At 39.8% G+C, this 20,248-nt stretch overlaps 1 protein-coding gene across 6 annotated transcripts in view; it reads right to left on the reverse strand.

Moving 5' to 3' along the window:
• The window catches only part of rgs3a (regulator of G protein signaling 3a), a 135,965-nt gene that overhangs the window by 99,595 nt on the left and 16,122 nt on the right, over positions 1–20,248 (reverse strand). For 3 of the 6 annotated variants that reach the window (XM_053866674.1, XM_053866684.1, XM_053866700.1), the window contains 2 exons: positions 18,977–19,067; positions 4,925–4,992 (listed from right to left, as the gene is read on the reverse strand). In XM_053866674.1, the coding sequence (XP_053722649.1) occupies positions 4,925–4,992; positions 18,977–19,067 (159 nt within the window). Of the gene's footprint in view, positions 1–4,924; positions 4,993–17,551; positions 17,794–18,976; positions 19,068–20,248 lie in introns of those variants that run through there. The other 3 variants (XM_053866709.1, XM_053866716.1, XM_053866726.1) reach the window with 2 other exon arrangements.

The raw sequence follows: 20,248 nt of genomic DNA on the forward strand, positions 1-20,248 counted from the left end.
ATACACATAAGTGAAAAGGAGTCAACAACTTTATATGGTTTCTGAAGGTAGAACTCCTCATTCCTGTTCATATACCATTGACTATGTACCGATGGGCATGAGTCACCTCTTCAGATGTTTTGTAGGTTTTCAGTTTACCATCTTGGGACTAAACGTTTTTATTTCATTACACAGTCAAATTCTGAGTAATGACTAACTTGAAGACGACTTGAAGGCAACTTATCTCAGAAGAAGGGAGAAAGAAAATTCACTGATGTCCCTTGTTTTATTTCTACAGCCATTAAATCAAAATAAACACAGATCTCATCATGATCTGCTTCGTGAGGACTAAAAAAACATGCCCTCTGTGAAAACACACTTAAAGTTTAAATGACAAGACGAACAATGAAATAGGTTCACAATTTTCTTTGTCTTTTACGGTCAGCATTTCCTGTCAGGAGTTCCTTTCACACTTCACAATATTGATAGTGACATTTGAAGCCCAGAACAACACAGCAAAGTACAACATTCGTAAACACTTCAGGTAAAAGACATCATATGACTGCCAGTTTCGTCAGACCTTCAAACCTCAAGAAACTGTCGTGAGAGTTTTGTACCTCCCTGTCCGTTCTTTACTCACCACTCTCCTCTTCCCATTGTTGACAACCGACCCGAGTGTCACACTCATAGTCAGAGTAATGTTTCGGAGCTAATACTAGCTGACTGTTTGAAGTCAAACATGGCACGATGGTGTCCAGGGTGAGGCTTTTGTCAATATTCTTGAGCTCTCTCTCTGTGACATTTGCTTAACGTGTTTACACGACGCCGACATCAGAAAATGAGGGAGTATCGCCGGTGATCTGCACCAACACGTATGACTTGGAAAATATCTTTAAAAATATCAATTTATCAGCAAACTCTACTTCCAGTGGCAGCACTGGTTATTTACTCCGACCTAGTACCAAAAGCCCAAAGGAAAATTTCAGTTTTGGTCAGCTTGGACAACAAGAGTCCTTGTGGCTTTCCGTCTCCCTTTCTTTTGTCAATACAGAACTCTAACTTCACCAATATTGAAAGAGTCCAAGACCTTCAAAAAGCCTCCCGTAAATTACAGAAATCATTCTTCTTAAAAACTATTCTCATACAAAGAATGTTTGAGTTGCAAAAAGAGAGGGCAGGTCATGATACCAAAGCAATTCAGTGTCGTCGGGGTGATGACCGTGGGGTTACAAAAGGAAAAAAGTGTGGAGGAGGAGGAGGACGAGGCCATGATCGTACAGCAGAAAATACATAGCGGTCTGGCAGGGAACATGGAGTAGGCAATCAAACAAGGGTAAAGAAAAGAAGAGAGAGTCTAAAAGGTTTTCTTTTCTCCCTTAATTTAGTCTGTGAATGTGCATTCAGCCTCCCTCGACTCTCCCCTGAGACTGGCCCATACAAACTGCACAATCATCTGTTACTCTGATTCACCCAGAGATAAAGAGAAAATAAGAGCCAGTGGGGAAAGGAGGCCAGTGAAAAAGAAAAAAAATGCAGAACTCGCTCAGATTAAACGCTCAATGCTACAGCAATCCTAAATCAGCGGCTATTCAATTCCATTGTCAATAAAATTCAGGTGACTAAAGGCAGTTTTAAAGTTGACAGCACGATACACATAAAAGCATTGTTCATGCGCACATACAGTCCAGAGGCAGGAAAGTGTGTGTGTGGTCCTGCGTTTGTTCTGCAACACAAGGCTTATTAGCTACGGTGACTTCCCCACAGTTCACATCCTGGAACTTCAATGGCACCTGGATCTACTCAGTGGGCAGAAATGACAGGCAACTTGAGTCACAATCAAACCATGAACTGCAACCATTTAACTAAAGCGATTACTGCAACCAACATGACTGAAGTAGCCTAGCATAGTTTAAAACAAACTCCTGAAAACATCCACTCCCATTGCAAAAAGGTTTTCCCAGTGCTGTTATCTAAGCTGTTCAGCAGCAGCAACCAATTCACTTGTCTTGGCGGCTGCAATATGCTACAATGGTTACAATAATATGAAACAAGGAAGAAAGCGAGCTAGCCATAATGAGAGTGTACTGTTCAGAGATCAAGACTTTCTCAGTCAAGAAACTCTTAAAGTCTAAAGTTTGAGTTTATCTATCAGCAGCGCAGGTGAAAAATCAAAAACCACCAAAAATTTGCATGAAGTCAATAGTTAGAGAACTGTGTTCTGTTCTGACATAAATTACTATTTTATAGTGTAAGAAATTGGGCATATAAAAATGGAGAGTAATTTTAAATTTTAAATTGTGTATGATACTTTTAATTTTCGCATTGATGAATGATAGGTCGCATGACTTTCTATCAGGAATTTCCCTAACAATTTACGTGCTTTGAAGCGACCCACAGAGGGTTTGTTAAAAAACCCTTGAAGGGGCAATGATATTTTGTTTGGCCCTTGACTTGGTCACCATTTGAAATGGCCGCTTGTGAGAGTGGGTTTGACACCTCTGCCATAAAAGGCTTTTAAAGAAGTTAGCATTTTCAGTGTCAGTTTGGATGGGAATCGCCAATTAGAAAAAGTTAGTGTGAATGATGTTCACATGAAACTACTCCATGTGTCTGGTTTCGTCAATAAGCACAATCTACAGTACATGAGTGGCGGGATGGGACAGGAGAAGCAAGGGTTTTCTTCCACTCTGAATTATTAAATTTAAATGACAGGAAAAAACAGTTAATCTAGTCCACCAAACATTGTATACACAGCATAATTACATAAATGAATGAAAATCTAGTGATCTAATGTTAATTGTCTCCAAGTTGTTGTTGGACAACCTGGGTAGTGTGCAGCAAGATCAGTAATTCTAGCTGCAAAGGGACTATTTGAGCTGAGGGACAGCTGGTGTAATAATGCGTGTCAGTGTAGAACTGAAGTCTGTTGACAATATTTAGCGCAGATGCATAGAAATGTGTGCATGTCATTTTTCATACAGAGTTTATTTATGTGACTGGTGGCATCTCGTAATAAAATCCATTCAGTTTATTTCAGAAAAATTAAAACCAAAACAGAAAAACACAAAAACATTTACTCATGCAGACAATGCTGAAACTTTTATTAAACTTTTACTAAACTTAAACTATTATGTAAAGGCACTTTGTGTTGAAAAAGATAAGACTACATACATACGTTCATCGTCAATTAACCACCGCTTAGTCGGGTTCTGGGTTGCGGGGAGAGCTGGAGCCTACCCCATTGAGCGAGAGGCGGGAATACAGACAGATCGTGAGTCCATCGCAGGGCACACACACATACACACCATTCAAACCTTAGGGCATTTTTTTGAGTCAAATAATAGGGTTACAAATAAAGAGCGAAAATTTCCAGTTGATGGCTCAGCATAGGACTTAAGGAACTCTGAACTACAGTGCTTATCACTGACCCAAGTAAACATCAGAGCTCTGATCTTCAGTGGAGCGATCGCTCCCAACTGTATATCATATTTTATACAGCTTGACAACTTTGATCTTAGAACAGCTCTGTATCAGGTACAAACATAACTCCTTCATTGCATGTATGCAGGAGTTTTTACTTTCCATTTTAGAATTGTTGCTTCCCTCAAATGTTTTATTCTGCTCTCAGCAGACATATTTGAAACTACCCAAGTACTACTGAAGGAATTTGCCAAAAAAGTGACAAATCATGCAGCAATAAATTCCTCGAAAATTTAAACAAGCACAGAATATTTGAAGCAAATCAGACGTTCTCTGCGAGGAAAATCTAATGGCCAGCTCCATTAAGCAGAGCGCAGAACCATTTATTTGCCTTGAATATTATGCAAGTGTCTAGTTTTGGTCTGTATTGTCCAAAAGGCAATCATGCCTTTTCGTGCTTTAAGAATTCTAAATGATTTAAACTGTGAATGTATGAGTAACATGCAGCAGAAAATCCCTGACTCTGACAGGACATAAATATGTCCCCCCCAAAAAACTTTTGGATTGTACTTGGGCCACTGCCTTGACCTCAAGTCACTCATGAATAACGCAGATCTCTCGAGGGAATCTGAGCATTGAGTCATCAGCACTGTAACTGTCCCAAACATGACTGTCAGCAATTTTCTCTTTCATGGCTCAATAGTCAGAAAGAACTGTCTCTGAAAAAATTGAAAATATAAAATTGATGTAGCATTTTAAACTTCTGCATAGTTCCAATTCCAACAAAAAATGATTAATTTACTTAGAGAGAATATTTAAATAAAACATAGCACATTTAAAAGGTATATTTCCAATAAGGAAAGAGATAAGATATTTTCGTGATATGAGCATCGTAAAATATCGTACAGACGCTGAAGGTTCAATTGATAGTTTTTGAATCGCGAGGGCTTTTCTGTTATTAGTGCTATTTGAAATGACGACCGGGCTGCGCAGCGAAAATAAGTAATAAGTGATGAACCAACTTCACGTTTGGCAGCACAATTCTCTTTAAGCCATTTTCATGACAAGCCTTCCTTCTGCTCCGCATGTGACTCACATGCAACTCAAGCTTCTGACAAATATTGCCTTTCAAGAAATGGCATGTTGCTCCATTCACTGCTCGGAGCTCAAAGACATGATTCAATTAGTTGTCATGGTTATTGAAGATGTGTTGGGTGGAATTTCAGCAGAAAATATCATTCTGACGGCTGACTCTTTATGCATGATGAGTTTGTTGGCCACAGAGCAGTGTCACGGATCAGCTATCGCTTTTAGGCTTCATCTATTCATGTAGAAATCACATGCAACTCAGACATCGGTATTATGGGGTAGAAAAACGATTCAGTGAGACATAAGGCTTTTGCTTCATAAAAACAGAGAAGACATTACAAAGAACAAGAACTTAGAGGAGTAAACCCTTGCTTTGCTTTCTCTAAGAGCTTCAACATGCTGAAACAAAGGGTTAATCAGGTGAACTCCTACTCACCGTTAAGCATTGCATATTCTCAGGGCGATTGGTCTCGGGGGCAGCACCATGGTTTGACAGCACAGCCTCTGAAATATAGACAAAAGAATCACGGGCTGAAACTGTGCCTCTCGAACACATATCTTCTCGAGCAAAAACAAAATTCTTCAACGTGAAGTCCAGCCGTAGTTGGGAGAGTCCATAAAAGTGACTCAAACAGACGTCAAGTGGAGTGAAGAGTCGTGTGGCGCGGCCTCTCCGCTTGGCCGGGATTTAAACTTTATGAGGCGCATGGGAAAGATGAAAAACAAAGCGGATAGAGTCAAGGAAAATCCCATAGTATGTGAAGATCACACCAACTGTCCAAGAGAGGAGTGGAAGCGAGAACAAGGGAGAAGGAGGGAAAGCAAAGAGGGAGGGTTGAAAAAGAGAAAAGAAAGTCCTCTCTCACTCTATTATCCATCCGTCACAGGGCTCCTGGGATGTTGCTATGGTTACAGGGACTCACGCCTCAGTGTTCTTTTAGCTATTGCTCATGGAAGCAGCTTTCAGCTTTGGGTCACAATGGAGATCTTACTCCGTCCAGCTCATCTTCCAGTTCTGTGTGTTTCAGTCTGAAAGCATTTTACCTGCTTTTAAGTGACTTTCTCACTTTATTCTCCGATTTGATCCAGATTATTATTTGGGGGCAATTAGCAAAAAAGAGTCCCAAAATCAAGCAGGTCTTACTGCCATACAAGAAAACACAACATAATTCGAGCTTTACATGTACAATTAACATTAATTAATTAACATCATATTCTGTTATACTGTTGTATTGTTTCATTTTGTCACTTTTCCTCCTGTCTTCTCCCCTCTTTGTCAACTTGAACTTAACATGCGTGTTGTACCTGTTGCTGGGGTTCACAGCTGGTCCTGGCCTTCTTTGTGAATAAGATATTGGATGATACATAATTTCTATTGTTAGCACCCACACTTGGCTGGAATGGATTTTGATGAAGATTACAATATGTTGATATAATATGCTTGGAAAAAGACTACCTCTTTTTTTCCTCAGGCTAGTACAGTATCATTGCATCAAATTAAAATTGAAAACGTTTCTATTTTCATAGTTATGACAAGGTAAAGTTTGCAAAATGGCCACCTCGCAAGGACTACTCCATTTACATTGAATGAGCGACGACTACAAAGAACTACAAAATGGGGGATGGCCCATAAAGTCTTGGCTATGGTTAGAAAGTTGCTCTTTTGTGATCAATCAGCAAGGCATCGTAAGGTTTTTTTCCCAAACAACCAAGGGGACACCTTCTCTCCAAGCAGGTGCCTGAAGGCTGTAATCCGTTGGTTATCAGTCTGGTGCTGTTTGCATCAGCTGACACTTGACTGGCTAACCTATACATGCTTACAGGGTTGAAACCAAAATCTGTACCCACTGCAAGCCTTTTTGCATCAGTTTGACACCCCTGTGTCGGGGGTAATGCATCGGGTAGGCATATATTAAAAAGCTAAATGTATGAACATTGTTCTTCCGCACCTCATTGGATGTTAAGGTGACACTTCTGCCGGCAAATACTTAAACTAACACAGGCATCTCAAGTTTTGATCACAGCTGGGAGTGTGAGATTGGCTGAAAGTGAGGGGTCAATGGGTGGGAATTTAACTGCATTAAAATAATAATAATAATAATAATAAACAGGTAAATTCATTCAAATACAACCAATGATTGCGATGCAGCTCCCGGCTGCACAGCTCAGTGTTCAGGGAGTTTACAAAGTTGTTTTTGAACAATGTTGTCCGCCCAGACAGCAATCAGACATTTTACTGCCCAGCATTTATGATGATTTGATATGATTTGTGTGGAGTCGCACTGTAAACATAGTTTCCGGCATCTAGCGCCGGGTCACATGAGGCGAGAAGCTCACCCCGTGTGGAGATTTTCCCGAGACAAGGTGCTGCTCTCCAGCCTGGATGAAGTCAGTGGCCAAAACCCCACTCGCTTGTGTTCACGTCAGACTTTTGAGCCGAATGCACTTTGTCATCTCACATCTTTTATTCACATTAAAGGCATCAAAATCCGCTGTTTTCGCCTGCGTGTCCAAAGTTCTGGACAGCCGATCTCAGCGGCTGCTTCCCAATTCAAGACCTCTAGGAGATCGACTCTGATGACGGAGCTGTGGACACGCAGGCGAAAACAGTGCATTTTGAGGGGTTTAAAAAAGCCTCCGATTTCATAAATTTCATTGGCTCTGATTTAGTTTGATTTCAGCCTGTAAAAATCCATATATTAGCCGCACTGTTGTATAAGCAGCAGAGCTAAGACCGCGAGAAGAAAGTAGCGGCTTGTAGTTCGGAAATTACGGTTACGGCATTAAAGCACAAGAAGAAAACCGTACATGTGATCATGTGTAGTACAAATCCATAACCTAACCTGAAAAATATACAAATCAACAACAACCCACAGTTCATGTAACCACGGCAGCCAGACTGCTTCAACAAACTGTCACTTGTTTGATCTGCAAGCCTCAGGGGTCCGAGAAAGGAGAAAGGGTAACCTGACTGGCGTTAAGCCCGGTAGAGGAGGCTTTTGTCGGCTTTGGACATCAGAAACAGAGGGCATGAGAGGAGCTACATGGAGCAGCTGGCAGGGTGAAACATCCAGCTTGACTGACATAAAAACAGGAGTAAAGTTTTAAAAATGGCAGCAGCGGACAGTGGGAAAAGTATACAGAGACCAGGGCTGAGAAAAGAGAGGAGAAATGTTTGACTACGGGGGCACTGAAACGATATAGAGCTGACAAGGTGATGGAGGTAGAAAAAAAAACATTTTCATGTATATTGTAAGTCGATTAAAAACACAATTATAAATGAAGCCACATTCATGAAATACTGAGCCATGGGCTTAAACAATGTTGACAGGATTATTGAGCTTTTATTCCCTTTGAAAGTATGAGTTTTTTGTGACTGTTTGAGCCTTACTATATTAAAGACTTGAAGTATTTATACAGCTGTTCTTTGTTTATGAAACACCATCTACATGGAGATATTTATCTATATGAGAAAAGAACACATCTCGTCACGTCTCCACATCATGATTTGCACTTGTATATTCCGCTATCAAAGCAAACTCTAAGGATTTGTTAATAATTAGACGACGAGCAGGAGATATGACAAAACAAGAAAACAAAAGACTTCTTTTAAAAAAAAGAAAAGGTTCCGTCAGCCCACTGAGGTTGTGGGCTATAAGGCGACCAAAAAAGCTTCAGACTCTATCAGTCACTGCGCTCCTCGCTCATTTGACTTGACTCTCGGTCCCTTCTTTCACCGCCAGTCATCCACAAACAAACAAGGCTCTTGATGGGCAGAGAAACAAAGCTTGAACAAAATAGAGGGAGCTAATAGCTCCCATTTCACTCCTTAAAAATACATCTAGCAAGAGAATATAATAGATAGAGTATGTTGTGGATAACAACCACGAGTTGGCGTCAAATGTCATGCCATGATTGATTGAATTTTAAATTAATTTTATATTTAATTCTGTTATACCCGGAGATGAAATAATAATACACTACTCACCTCATTCGCCTCATATATATATCGTCATGAATTTATGTCTGCGATCCTAACAGAGCAGAGTGGTTTTGAGAGTTGAGGGAATTTTGAGAGTAGCTACATGTTTCTACAGACACATCTGACTAGTTAACAAACTCAATCAAGGAGCCAAACTTTAACTGTTGAAAATATCTATTTATTCAGCATATAACAGGAAATTAGTCTCAACAAAATACCACATCAGTCTCCATTTTAATGAAGCATCTCTGCGTTTACTGACAGACATATTACATTTTACAAACATACAACCTGCCTCATCAAAGGTCTTTTCAACGCCATGTCTTTTTGCTACTTTTTCCACATTGTTACATTTATAATCTTTGCTTTCTGGAAAGCAACAAGAACAACACAGCTTGAGCACTAGAATCTTCAAGGGTCATGATGTTGCTAGGCATTAGATGTGACCTAATTTTTCTAACATTCTTAAGCCAAAAATATTAGTGAAGCACTTGGGTTAAAAGACTTGGCTAAGCCATATTTGGTCCTTCTAGTCTTGAGTTTCACATGTAGACTCGATAAAGTGAAACACATTCAGATGAAGATATTCTTGCTTTTCTCCACCATCCAATAGAATCACATACAGTATTGCTAATATGCAAGAATGATCAAGAACTCAGATCCCCGTATACCTCAACATACCCAACGCATCAAGATTCTGCAGCACCACTGATTTGTCCTCCAAGTGAGAAATTGCAGGTATTTATCAGATGTAATAAACAAAGAAAAGACATCGCAACAACCACACAACATGAACACAACATGCATGCAACATAGATGGTGTTTTTAAATTTAAAACGCCCGAAAGAAAAACGTGTTACCATAATAAAAGCTGAAGTTGCGCATGCTGCCACCGGACGCCTGAGACCAGGGAACTCCAGATGAGAAAAAGATTTACCCTACGGAATTAAAAACTAGTGTTTTTATCAAATAAGTAAATATCAAAACTCCCCTTTTGCTTGTTTCTAATTTGATGCACTTCATGACTGGCTACATTCTATTCCTTGTCAAAGTCAGGAGTGGCCGGCTCTCCCCACTTAAGCACATTAAACATTTACTCAAATCACACCTCAGACTTTGGAATTACAATAGATTAATTTTATAAGAGAATAGAAGTTGGCTGTTCGTGGATTATCATGTGCATCCCACCTAATAAATGCGAACAGAAAAGAAACCAAAAGGTTACAAAAGCCCTCCGATGCTGTCAGTCTGCCTCTGATGTTCAAAACAACAAAAGGCCCTCGACCCAACCCATCACTGCGCCACTTGCTCATTTGACTTGATGCTCAGTCCCTTATTTCACCTCGAGTCAGTAACAAACAGACTCTGGATGGATGAATAAAATAAATAAAATATATAAAGCAAAAAGAAAGAGTTTCCAATAACTCAAGCATGAGAATTTATCCTGGTGATTACTTGGAGAAGTGAACTAATGGACCACGCACCAAGACTCACAGAATATCCAGCTGTGACTTCATCTTTTAACGCTGTTGAAAAGTAATTCACTTATTTAAAACTGGCCTGTCTTTTCAGAGCACAGTCCTACCCTGATTTCATTTAATCAACAAGGTGAATGTTTTGTTGTGGTTAATATAGTGTCAAAAGAAGTTGAGCACACAGTAAACAACTTCAATTTTCACATTTTCTGAGGTCTGCGACACAACAACGCTCCCACTCTGTCTGACATGATAGAATCTCAGCCAAGTATGAAAGTTCAGAGGTCATAGTTAGTCTAACAGACACTTCAAGTGACCCCAAATCCACAGAAGACAACCAACACGCCAGATATTGCCCAGTGTTTCAGTCTCAAGTGGGAAGGAAACCTATTATCAATACTTTTATGTATGTATATACTGGAGATCATAGACATAAAAGCAACCAAAAGTTGGTCAAAAAATAGCTAACCTGAGGTCCTATAATCATCTGTATTCCATATTATTTTATAGGACAAACGCAGCGGAAATCAGATGAGCAGATGATGATGTATACATCATCATGCATTAACAGGATTCCGCTTCAGTTACTTGAACATAACCGAAGGAAATGTGACAGCTGCGGCTTGCAAAGCTCTCATCAGTTACTATTCTATGACTGATGTGAAACTGACTGGGACAATGTACCAGCGATCAGAGCATCAGAACATGACTGAACAGTTTCATTTCCTGTCCTTGTCATGAACACACCGATAGTAAAGAACCACGCTTCTAGAACAATGCATAAATGAATAAATGTATGAAATGATCATATCCCTGCAACTGTATTCAAAGTTGATGCTGTTGAAATAAGCTAAATAAATGTAAAGCTATTTCATAGTGAACAAGTCTAGCGCAGTGAGACAAAGTGAGACGCAGAAATGTGCCTTGACAGCATCATAGGAGGTAGATTCTGTCAGTGCATACGTTAGAATGCAGCCAAAAAAGCTCTTCAGTGTTAGCATCAGAGAAGAAATGCCAAACTGTGGCATTACGGCAAGATGTTCTAATTGTGCTACTGGGAATGCAGCCCTGTTCTTCTGACCCAAAGATATAAAGTGTCAGAAGAAATTAATGACGCAAGTTGAGACAGACCATAGTCTGTTACAAACGGGCTCTGAAAACGACCGCAAATGCCCACAGGTTTCGTATGAAAGCAATCGATGAAGCCAACCTGTCGCCCAGAGAAGATAAGTCCCTCTGTTAAGCAACACAGATTATTTGTTTTGCACGGCTGAACCTTCTCCAGCAAATCATCCACTTCAATTTGATTTTTATTTTATCTTTCAGTGTTTGGAACCATCCATTTCCGTGCGCACCTCACCAGGGCTAGTTTATGTTTGGTTACTCCAGTTTTGTCCGGCATTTAAACGTCGCATTTTGTTCCTTGGATGTCTGCCCTTCCAGTCACTGGAAGCCGAATTCACCAAGCAATGGATTGTTCATACATGAGCTGGATTTAGACCATCCTGAGACAAGTCAGTTTTACCCTACTGATGATGTACACACAAGCCACAAATATAGAGCTTGATGTAGTTACTACTTTGCACGAGCACATCACGGACGCCAGAGATGAGGAAGAGTATCTCCAGTGGATCAGCCAAACAATCAATAAAAGTTATGTAATGCACTCTGGCCGTTGCCTGGTGACATCATAATAAACAAATTAGACGAGTGAATTTCCTTCCCTCTCAAACTTTGGGTCATCTGTGAAAAACTTACTTTATGCCTTCAACTCTAACTTTCACATTTTCATATGGGGCTAGTGGCGTTGAAATCGAACTAAAACATACAAGAAGTTAAATGCACTGATTTTTGTATAACTTAGGTTAATGTCTCTGTTGCAATTAATTACCTGTAATTTAAGTCCAGAAACTGTGTCAGTAATAAACCATTGAATTTAGATGGATAAAAGTCTTTCGGTCATGTCAAACAGCACGTCTCAAAGCCATCATTCACTCATTTCCACAAGTTTTGGGCGACCCACTAACCCATAGTGCATACATTCAGTCCCTGTGGGGGGAAACCCAACAGACATTACTGAGATTGCAAATTATGTCCCGTAAATATATATGATATTGGATAACCTTTCGAGGGGATAATAATATAATCCAGCAGAGGGCACCATAAAAAATATCTCACATATTTAAACTATATGAACATGCCAGAATGCAAAACTGGCAAAAAAACAACAACCTATAGCCTTGAGGTTTTATAAGAAACCTAAATTTGCATATATCAGCAAGCTAATGCACATGCTGTGGATAAGCAATATTTGAAATCCTGGAAAAACCTACCAAAACCAAAAATCATCATTGTCCTATCACATGCAAGCAATACATTACATTTATTTGTTGCTGAGAGACATGACTTCACCTTAGTTGTGCTAATTCTCTCTCAGATCCTTGTCACATCTAGCTAAACATCAGGGATCAATCAAGCCAATAGTACATCTTCTGTGGACAACAGCAAGCCACAGTTTAGCAAATCCACTGAAAACAAGGCACAAACCAGAAAGAACAAAGCCTTAAAATCACTGCTGTTCATCATGCAGAAGACAATCTAAGAAAGAGGCTTCAGCAGGCATAGCAGTCTAAAACATCCAGGCTTAGTTTGTCAGGTATTAGTCTGTAACTAACATAAAAGCCGACTAAATGAGATAAAAAAAAAAAATCTAATTTAAATTCAGTAATTTTAAACTTATCTTGCCAACAGACACAAATGCAATTTCTCACTGCATGAGAAATTGCAACTCACATTTACAAACAAAGCTCCAGGTCATATGAAACAAAATCAAGAGTCTTTAACAAATCCAAACCCACAAAACAAATGGTCATTCCTATTTGCCCTTTCCAAAAGAGCAACAAGAGTAAAGTGTTCACACAACAATAACAGAAACAGAAAACACGTTGTTCTCACAGGAGACAATGTTGAGACATATTCTTGAGGCCTTCTTCAATTATTGCTGAGTAATGTGATGCTCGCTTGTTGTTCCCACTTATTTGATAACCAGCCACTCTACTGCAACACTCTCTGGGCTCCGCACAGTGTTGTCGAGAATTAGACCACAAAGTATGTGCAAGCTTCACGAGCAAACACCTACACTCACTACCTTTAATTACTAATCCTCATTTTAATGAACACAGATAATGTGAATTCTGCTCATCCACACAGTGAGTGCTGCTAAAGTGTCGCTCTTGCATCCAACACCTGACCCTTATTGTAAACCAATGGCAGGGAAACATTAAACTTCGTCCAGCAAACGTGAGCACAAACACTGGCAGATAAGTGTAAGACAAGTAAATTCAATGATTATTTTTCATTTCATTAAAATGTGCAGAGGAAAACATGCATAGTTTCACTCAAGCAGATGAGCATGTTAAATGTCAACCACTGGAAAACAAACACACACTGACCTAAACGCGGGGAGAGGGTGTCTTCTCAAGGCATGAAATAATTACGAGACACAATTCTATTACTCATGTGTGAAGTGGGTGCAAAAAAAATACTGTACAGCTTCATGAGGTATTCAGACATTTTGTTCCCTTTTCTACTGAGCACAAGTCTACTGCAACAACGTTTTTTTCAAATCTTTTGTTTTCAGTTTTTAATCCCAAGTGAACAGAAGATTAAGATAAACCATTTTCGGGGAAAGCTGGTAATATACAGCAGTTTCAGAACCTCATAGGCCCATGAATAATCAATGATGAAGTGTTGAAGACACGCTCTCTTTTTACAACGAGGGAAATGTTGGCTACATCTGCAAGATGACTAATATCAGGAAAACACAATCACACACTCTTTCATTTTCCCCAACTACATATTGCTTAAACACTCAGATAGTACAGACCCCTGCCAAGCAGTTGAGTTTCTTCTTCAGTCCTCTGCAGCAATCGATGTCAAATGGGCAACACACACTACAGTCGCATGGAAGTAGCATAAGTGATTTGATTGTCAACATGACATACCATTTTTTGTAGCACGTCCTGAACGCAGCATGGTGCGTTCAGGACGACGTACAGACAAAGTTTCCTGGATCCAGACGGTTATCCGGACCGCCAACAAAATGTATCATCTTTTCCTCGCCCAATCATTTGCTGCTGGTTAATGTGACTCCAGTCGTTTATGCATAAATTAAAAATAATTTCCAAGTCCTGCAACAGTCGTATTTTGGTCTTTCAGATGCCTGTCTGCTTTACTAAAGTAATATTCCACATGCACATCACGTTGAGCAGCACCCTCAGGATTCAACACACATCCTACCTTGTAACATAGCAGTGTTAACATGATCATCTAACATTGGCACAGTTTTTTTAAGTTGTTCCTAGTGATGCGTCATTATCACACAAAAAAAAAAAAACTCAAATTGCCCTGTCAGTCTTTATTGCATGAGTGTTGTTTGCCTGCCTCTCACACTCCATTTGCACCGCAGCATCACAGCTCATGTTAACCGAAGTTTAGACGACAGGCCTTTTATTGCAGCCAGCGCTAATTAGACATCAACGTTAGGAGACAGGCTTGGATACAGAGGCAGCATCCAAACATTCATCACAGCATGGCATCGCGACTTATAACAAAAACAAAAGCCAGAGATGTCAAATCAAAGCAGACATAATCAATCCTCCCTTAATCGTCCTTTAGCTCCCTATAAATTGAATAAACTGTCCATGACTGGAACCTGAAATAGACTATATCTGCTGTTGAAGATCTTTTTTTTTTGCTCACAGAGAATCAATCCGCTTGTTGCTTTAAACAGAAGCATCTGCTAAATGACCTGTATTTTAATGGACAGCAATGTGTTCTGCATTATTGTTGTTTCTTAGCAGGGAAGTGTTAAACAGACTCCGCACACCTTCCATTGCAAAGAAACATTTAACCAGCAGCTGGGTTACGTGGTCATGAAGTCAGCATTACTACTTAGTAACGTTTTTATCAATACAGAGAAAACCAGTCACCAAACATGCACCTGTAACGTTGACAACTAAAACATTACTAAAGTTGTGTTTCTGACCACAAAAATAGAGAAACAATTTGACACACAAGAGTGCTGCCGTCCTCCTGAATTGAACTTCGAATCTTTACCCACACTATGTAATCACACTGCAGTGTGTGGATAAACATGTGATAAGCTCAGAAATCACTCCACACCTTTCAGCCTTAAATTCAAGGAGCTTGAGGGATCAAGACTAACATATGACATGTAAAGTCAAGTTATATAATTGTCTTGAGAAGAAGGGCCCAGCTGAATTACCCTCCTACACATCTAAGAGGGCAAACTGTCACATAATGCAACATGTTAGTCTCTGAAGCAGCAAGGCCATCGATGTGTATTTAATTCTCCTTACATAACAATAAATTGCAGAGGCAAATTAGCCACCCCGGCTAATTACATTGAATTAGATTATGTCACTCTCCTTCCAACCCATTTGTCAGGGTACAGCTGCATGATTTGTAAGTGGGCTACATGCCTCCGTGTCCAGCTCTGGTAGAACAGTCTTTGGCAATGCCACCGCTCTGACCTGGCACAAATCTCTGAGTCAGCGATTAGTATGACACACTGATCTAAATTGTAAATCATGGGTGTGCTTGACCAAATGTAAGAAATGAAACCCTCGCAAACTATGTACTGTACGGGAGAAGCAATATTGGCATTCTTTTAAAAATAATTTTTACTTGTTAATATCCTGTCCACCACCACAAACAGGTCCATCACAGTGCAGACCAGACAAAAGGTCATTCAAACACCTGAAGGCACTTTAGAGTCGCCAATTAACTTCTGTCGACTGTAAGAGGAAACTGGAGCATCCAGGAAAACCAGCTAAGTCCTCACAACCTCCACACATATAGGGTCCAGGTTTAATTTCCCTCAAGCTGGAATGGAACACAGGACTTTCATACATGAATAAATATTTATTACCTAAGGGTTATTTTCACAGATACTTTTGTACAGAGACATTCTGATGATGCTAAATTCAGGGCAGGTTGGTAATGAAGTTCATGTTTCAGTCAGTAAACTTGTGACCATGCTCCTTCAATTTGACCCAGCTAAATCAGATTTTCGCTTATTTAATTTACTTGAATAGCTCCTCATTGTTTACGAGCTCGAAGAGCATTCTTCCGCTTCAATTCAGTCATCTTTAGCATGCAACCTTTGGGCTTCTCTCATTTACCAGCGTCATGAGATTCCACTTTTTACAAACGTCAAAGACAGCCTCATGAAATATTGTGCTTTATATTCATGGAAATTAGACAAGGAAGAATTTATTGACTATTTCTTGAGAGACGTATAAAAAATGTGTCTTCATGAAGTGGCATGTAGTCAGCAACATTGACAACAAGCAAGCATTATTAGTGTAGAGTATTAAATTGGAAAGGTTACATTGGTTTTGCAATCATCCATTCATTGTTTCTACTAATCCACCCATCCATACACCCCCTGCCATTTCAATAAACCCATCATTGTATTAGTATTTAATGACAAAAAAATATTTTTTACACATATTTTCATTCGTCCAACATCCATTAATCATTTATTATACATATAAATATCAACAATAGCATTTTCTATACCTATTATTTTACTTCATGTTGTCATACTTGCAGCTCACTACAAACAACTCACAATGCAGCTTCACCAGTTAACTGCCATAGCACACTTAGTTTCTACAAATCTTTTAACTTGAGCGTCGATATGACCAGTGACAGACATATGAAGCTTAAACGGGATTGAGGGTCAGAAAAACAAGGATGTGACAATATTGTGGTGAATAGGATTTCATTATATCTGTGCATGTCATTGTGCAGTGGTGCTGCTGTGGCCTACATTCTGCCAGCTGGCCTGGCAACACATAAGTGCATGCATGAATATTCCCCCCACCCCCTTTGACTCGCACACAGACAAAAACATAGAGAAGATGAGACAGGACAGGACGACAAGTGGGAATGCTGAAATGTTCAGGCATGAACACACAGGTCATACTACCAATTAAAAATCAAAAATAAAAAGTTCTGTCACACTAGGTTGATGTGATGTCACTGTTCAGGTTCCTCGTGCAAACTCTGCAAGTTTCCTGCTGCCTGTGTCATCTCCAACCGGAGACCCTCATCCCAGTTCCATCCATAAAACTAACTTTAAAGTTGTATGAGGTAGATTAGCCCTGTTCCGCCGAGCACTGCTGAATTGATACCGTAAGCAACTGTCTCAAGATGTTACTATCATTAGCTCATATGGGTCTCGCTGGAGAAAGAGGTGTGAGGTTGAAGAAAGGGTAAGTTAAGTTTGTCTCATGCATGTGTGATGATGTTGCACAAGTAAGAGTGACCAAAAAGAGAGGAGTTAGTAATCCACAGAATAAGCCAAGTAAGCGCCTTAAAATATAATGCATGACAAGCAATTGTCAACAACTTTAGCTCTGGGTAAGAAAAATGAAGACGACGACAGCATGCCTTTTAAGTGGTAAAACTACAGGGAAAACAGACAGACATCAATGACATTTTCTAACAACTGCAGTGGAACAAACATCCAGAATGTTTCAAATTGTCAACACATTTTAAAATGAGAAGTACTCACCTAGTCTAGGCTGCCGTCATGGAGTAGCACAACTCCACCAAACACACGTCAAAGCCACCAAGTGAAAATGTGCCGCAAACATAAGTAGCTTCGAAAAGTGAGAAGACACTAGCACAAGGTGGAGGTGTGTTTCCAAACAAGAGTGTTTGGAAGAAGGGAGGGTGTGTGGATGAGGGGAGATACACTCCAGCAGCGACCAGTACAGGAGAGCTCCGTCTCTCTTGGTAACTGTGACGCGGCAGGCTCTTGGCCAGAGCCCTCCCTCCCTCCATTTCTCCGACGTGCTTTCTTCCCCTCATTCGCTCTCCCAAACCACGTTCTCTTTCCCTCCATTAATCCTCTGCTTTCTGATTCGCCCCACCTCCCAACCCACAGACTAATAATGACTTAGAGCGGTGACACTGTCACACCAGGGGCATGTCCATGGTCAGCCAAGCATTAAACAGTTGCTTACTTTAGCTCAAATGTGGACTGGATCAGAAAACTTTGCCAGCAGTCGGTTAGAATTAACCTATTTCTGTTGCCCATCTATGAATTCATCATCTAAATTTGGTCATTTTTCAATGTGGTACATTTTCTTATTGCTAAGTTTATGCGCTAATAGTGTTGGACTGTTGTACTTACATAACAGCAGAACACAGAGCACTTGTATTTATGTTTCATAGTCATTCATTTCACCATCCTTCCATTATAAGTCCACGTAGCCATTTAACAGACCAAACATGTATCTTCGAATACATACGTACATTGTTCCAACTACATTCCATTTCTTCCCGACCGACACTGCAGCCTTGAGGATCATTCCATACTGATCCCATACATTCTACTTGTCATGCAAAAAGTTGCCAAAAAACACCACAACACTGAAGTTGTGCACAACTGCTTTGGCTTTAGTAAAACATGAACCCTTTCACAGCATAAAAGTGCTACATGGTGAAAAATCTTGGAATAATTCAAAAATACGGAGCTATACACTGTATGCACCTTCGAAATCAAGAAGACAATATGGCATGCAACGAAAAATGAAATTATAGAATCAGGCTTGTGCCGTCAACCAGGTGCCTGCTTCATTTCCAAGTTAAAAATTGCAAATGGATTTTTGTAGAAACTTAGCAACAATCTAAGTTTTCATTCATCACCTTACACAGTAGTTCTAGAAAAAAACTGGAAAACTCCACTTTATAAGAGCGCATACAATAAAATCTGAATAAATGAACTTTTGTGTATAGAGACAAAATGTGTATCCATTTTTCATTCAATGTTTTGATTTGGAGGGTGCAACTAAAACTCACTTGAGTGATCCGTTTACGACACTAGACCTTCCAGCTTCATTTGCTGTGATCCAGCAATATTGCTAATTCACTGACACAGTTTTATTGATTTTTTTTTTTTTCCACCATTATTTTTTAATATTCAAATTCCTACCATTACGATGGGAGTTGTGATGGTCAGGCACTTTAAGATGTTTCTTCCTCCCAATCGCTTCCCCGAGCAAATAGTACCAGCCTTGAACTTCCTACAGCACACAAACAAGAGGGAAAACGTGTTTGTACTCAATAATAGGCAACGCACCTCATCAAATGTACTCATGATCTGAAGTCTTATATTTTTTTGTCAACATAATCTGACTTAATTCTGCTTGTCCTTCAGGAAAACAACCATTTAACATACATACGCCCACCGCTCAAGTGATTTAGTTCATTCCAGCTGCTGATGCCCTCGCTTCTGCCTTATGGGCCAGATGGTGTGTGTGTGTCTGTGTGTGTAACTACTGTACATGTGTTATATAAAGCTCACCATGCTCTGGCAGAAAGGGTTTGATTTGTAATCTGAATAATGTGGGCGCACTTTTAAACGACACTGTAGCGAGCATTGCTATTATTTTACTTGAAGCTACGCATTTACACAGCACGCACATTCAAACAGACAGCCTTTTCTTGTGTACTAAATAATGTGCTGCCATGGACATCGACAATAATCTCTGTTTTAAAAGCATCTTAACTGAGTGGACAGATTTCTGCAGGCAGTGGGGCAAGGGGGAGGGGACAATCAAAAAGAAGGAGGAGGAAGGGAGGCCGTATGTCCTGGATGTCGTGGTGGCGTTTGAGTTGCATCATTCAACATTGCTGTGCACATGCGACAAAGAGCAAAAGAGCAAAATAATGTAGCGAGTTGAGTGGTTAGTCAGCAGATGGGTAAAGAATAAAAGGGGATCGGGATAGGAGTGAAAAGCAAGTAGCAGCAAAAGGGTGACAACACAGGACAAGATGTGACAGCCAGTGTGAGTCAGGTAACTAAAATAAGTCACAACTCCAAGGCTTTAGCAGCAGTGGGGGTGAAGTGTCAAGAGCAGATTCTTTCTAAATAAGAAAATAAGTAATGGAGATAACATTCCAAAACAGAAAAATAAAGAAAAGTAACCCAAAGAAATGTTAATTGAAATAAAAGTTGAGGGAACAGGAAGCCACATAAGACCTTCCCCTATATATTCTTCAGAGACACTTATTTATCTGAACCGGATATTGTTGTAGAGGTAGCTGTTCAAAGTAAAAAAAAAAAAATAAAAGAAATAGAAAAAAAAGTACAGCAGTCTTTGTTGTTTACAATGAAGAAGACATGAAACAAAGAAAATAGTGAAATGCAAAACATTTACATCTAATTTTGACACTTAATGTCCATAGCAACAGCACTCAAATT

The sequence above is a fragment of the Synchiropus splendidus genome, chromosome 1, assembly GCF_027744825.2.
Source record: "Synchiropus splendidus isolate RoL2022-P1 chromosome 1, RoL_Sspl_1.0, whole genome shotgun sequence".
NCBI lineage: Eukaryota > Metazoa > Chordata > Actinopteri > Syngnathiformes > Callionymidae > Synchiropus > Synchiropus splendidus.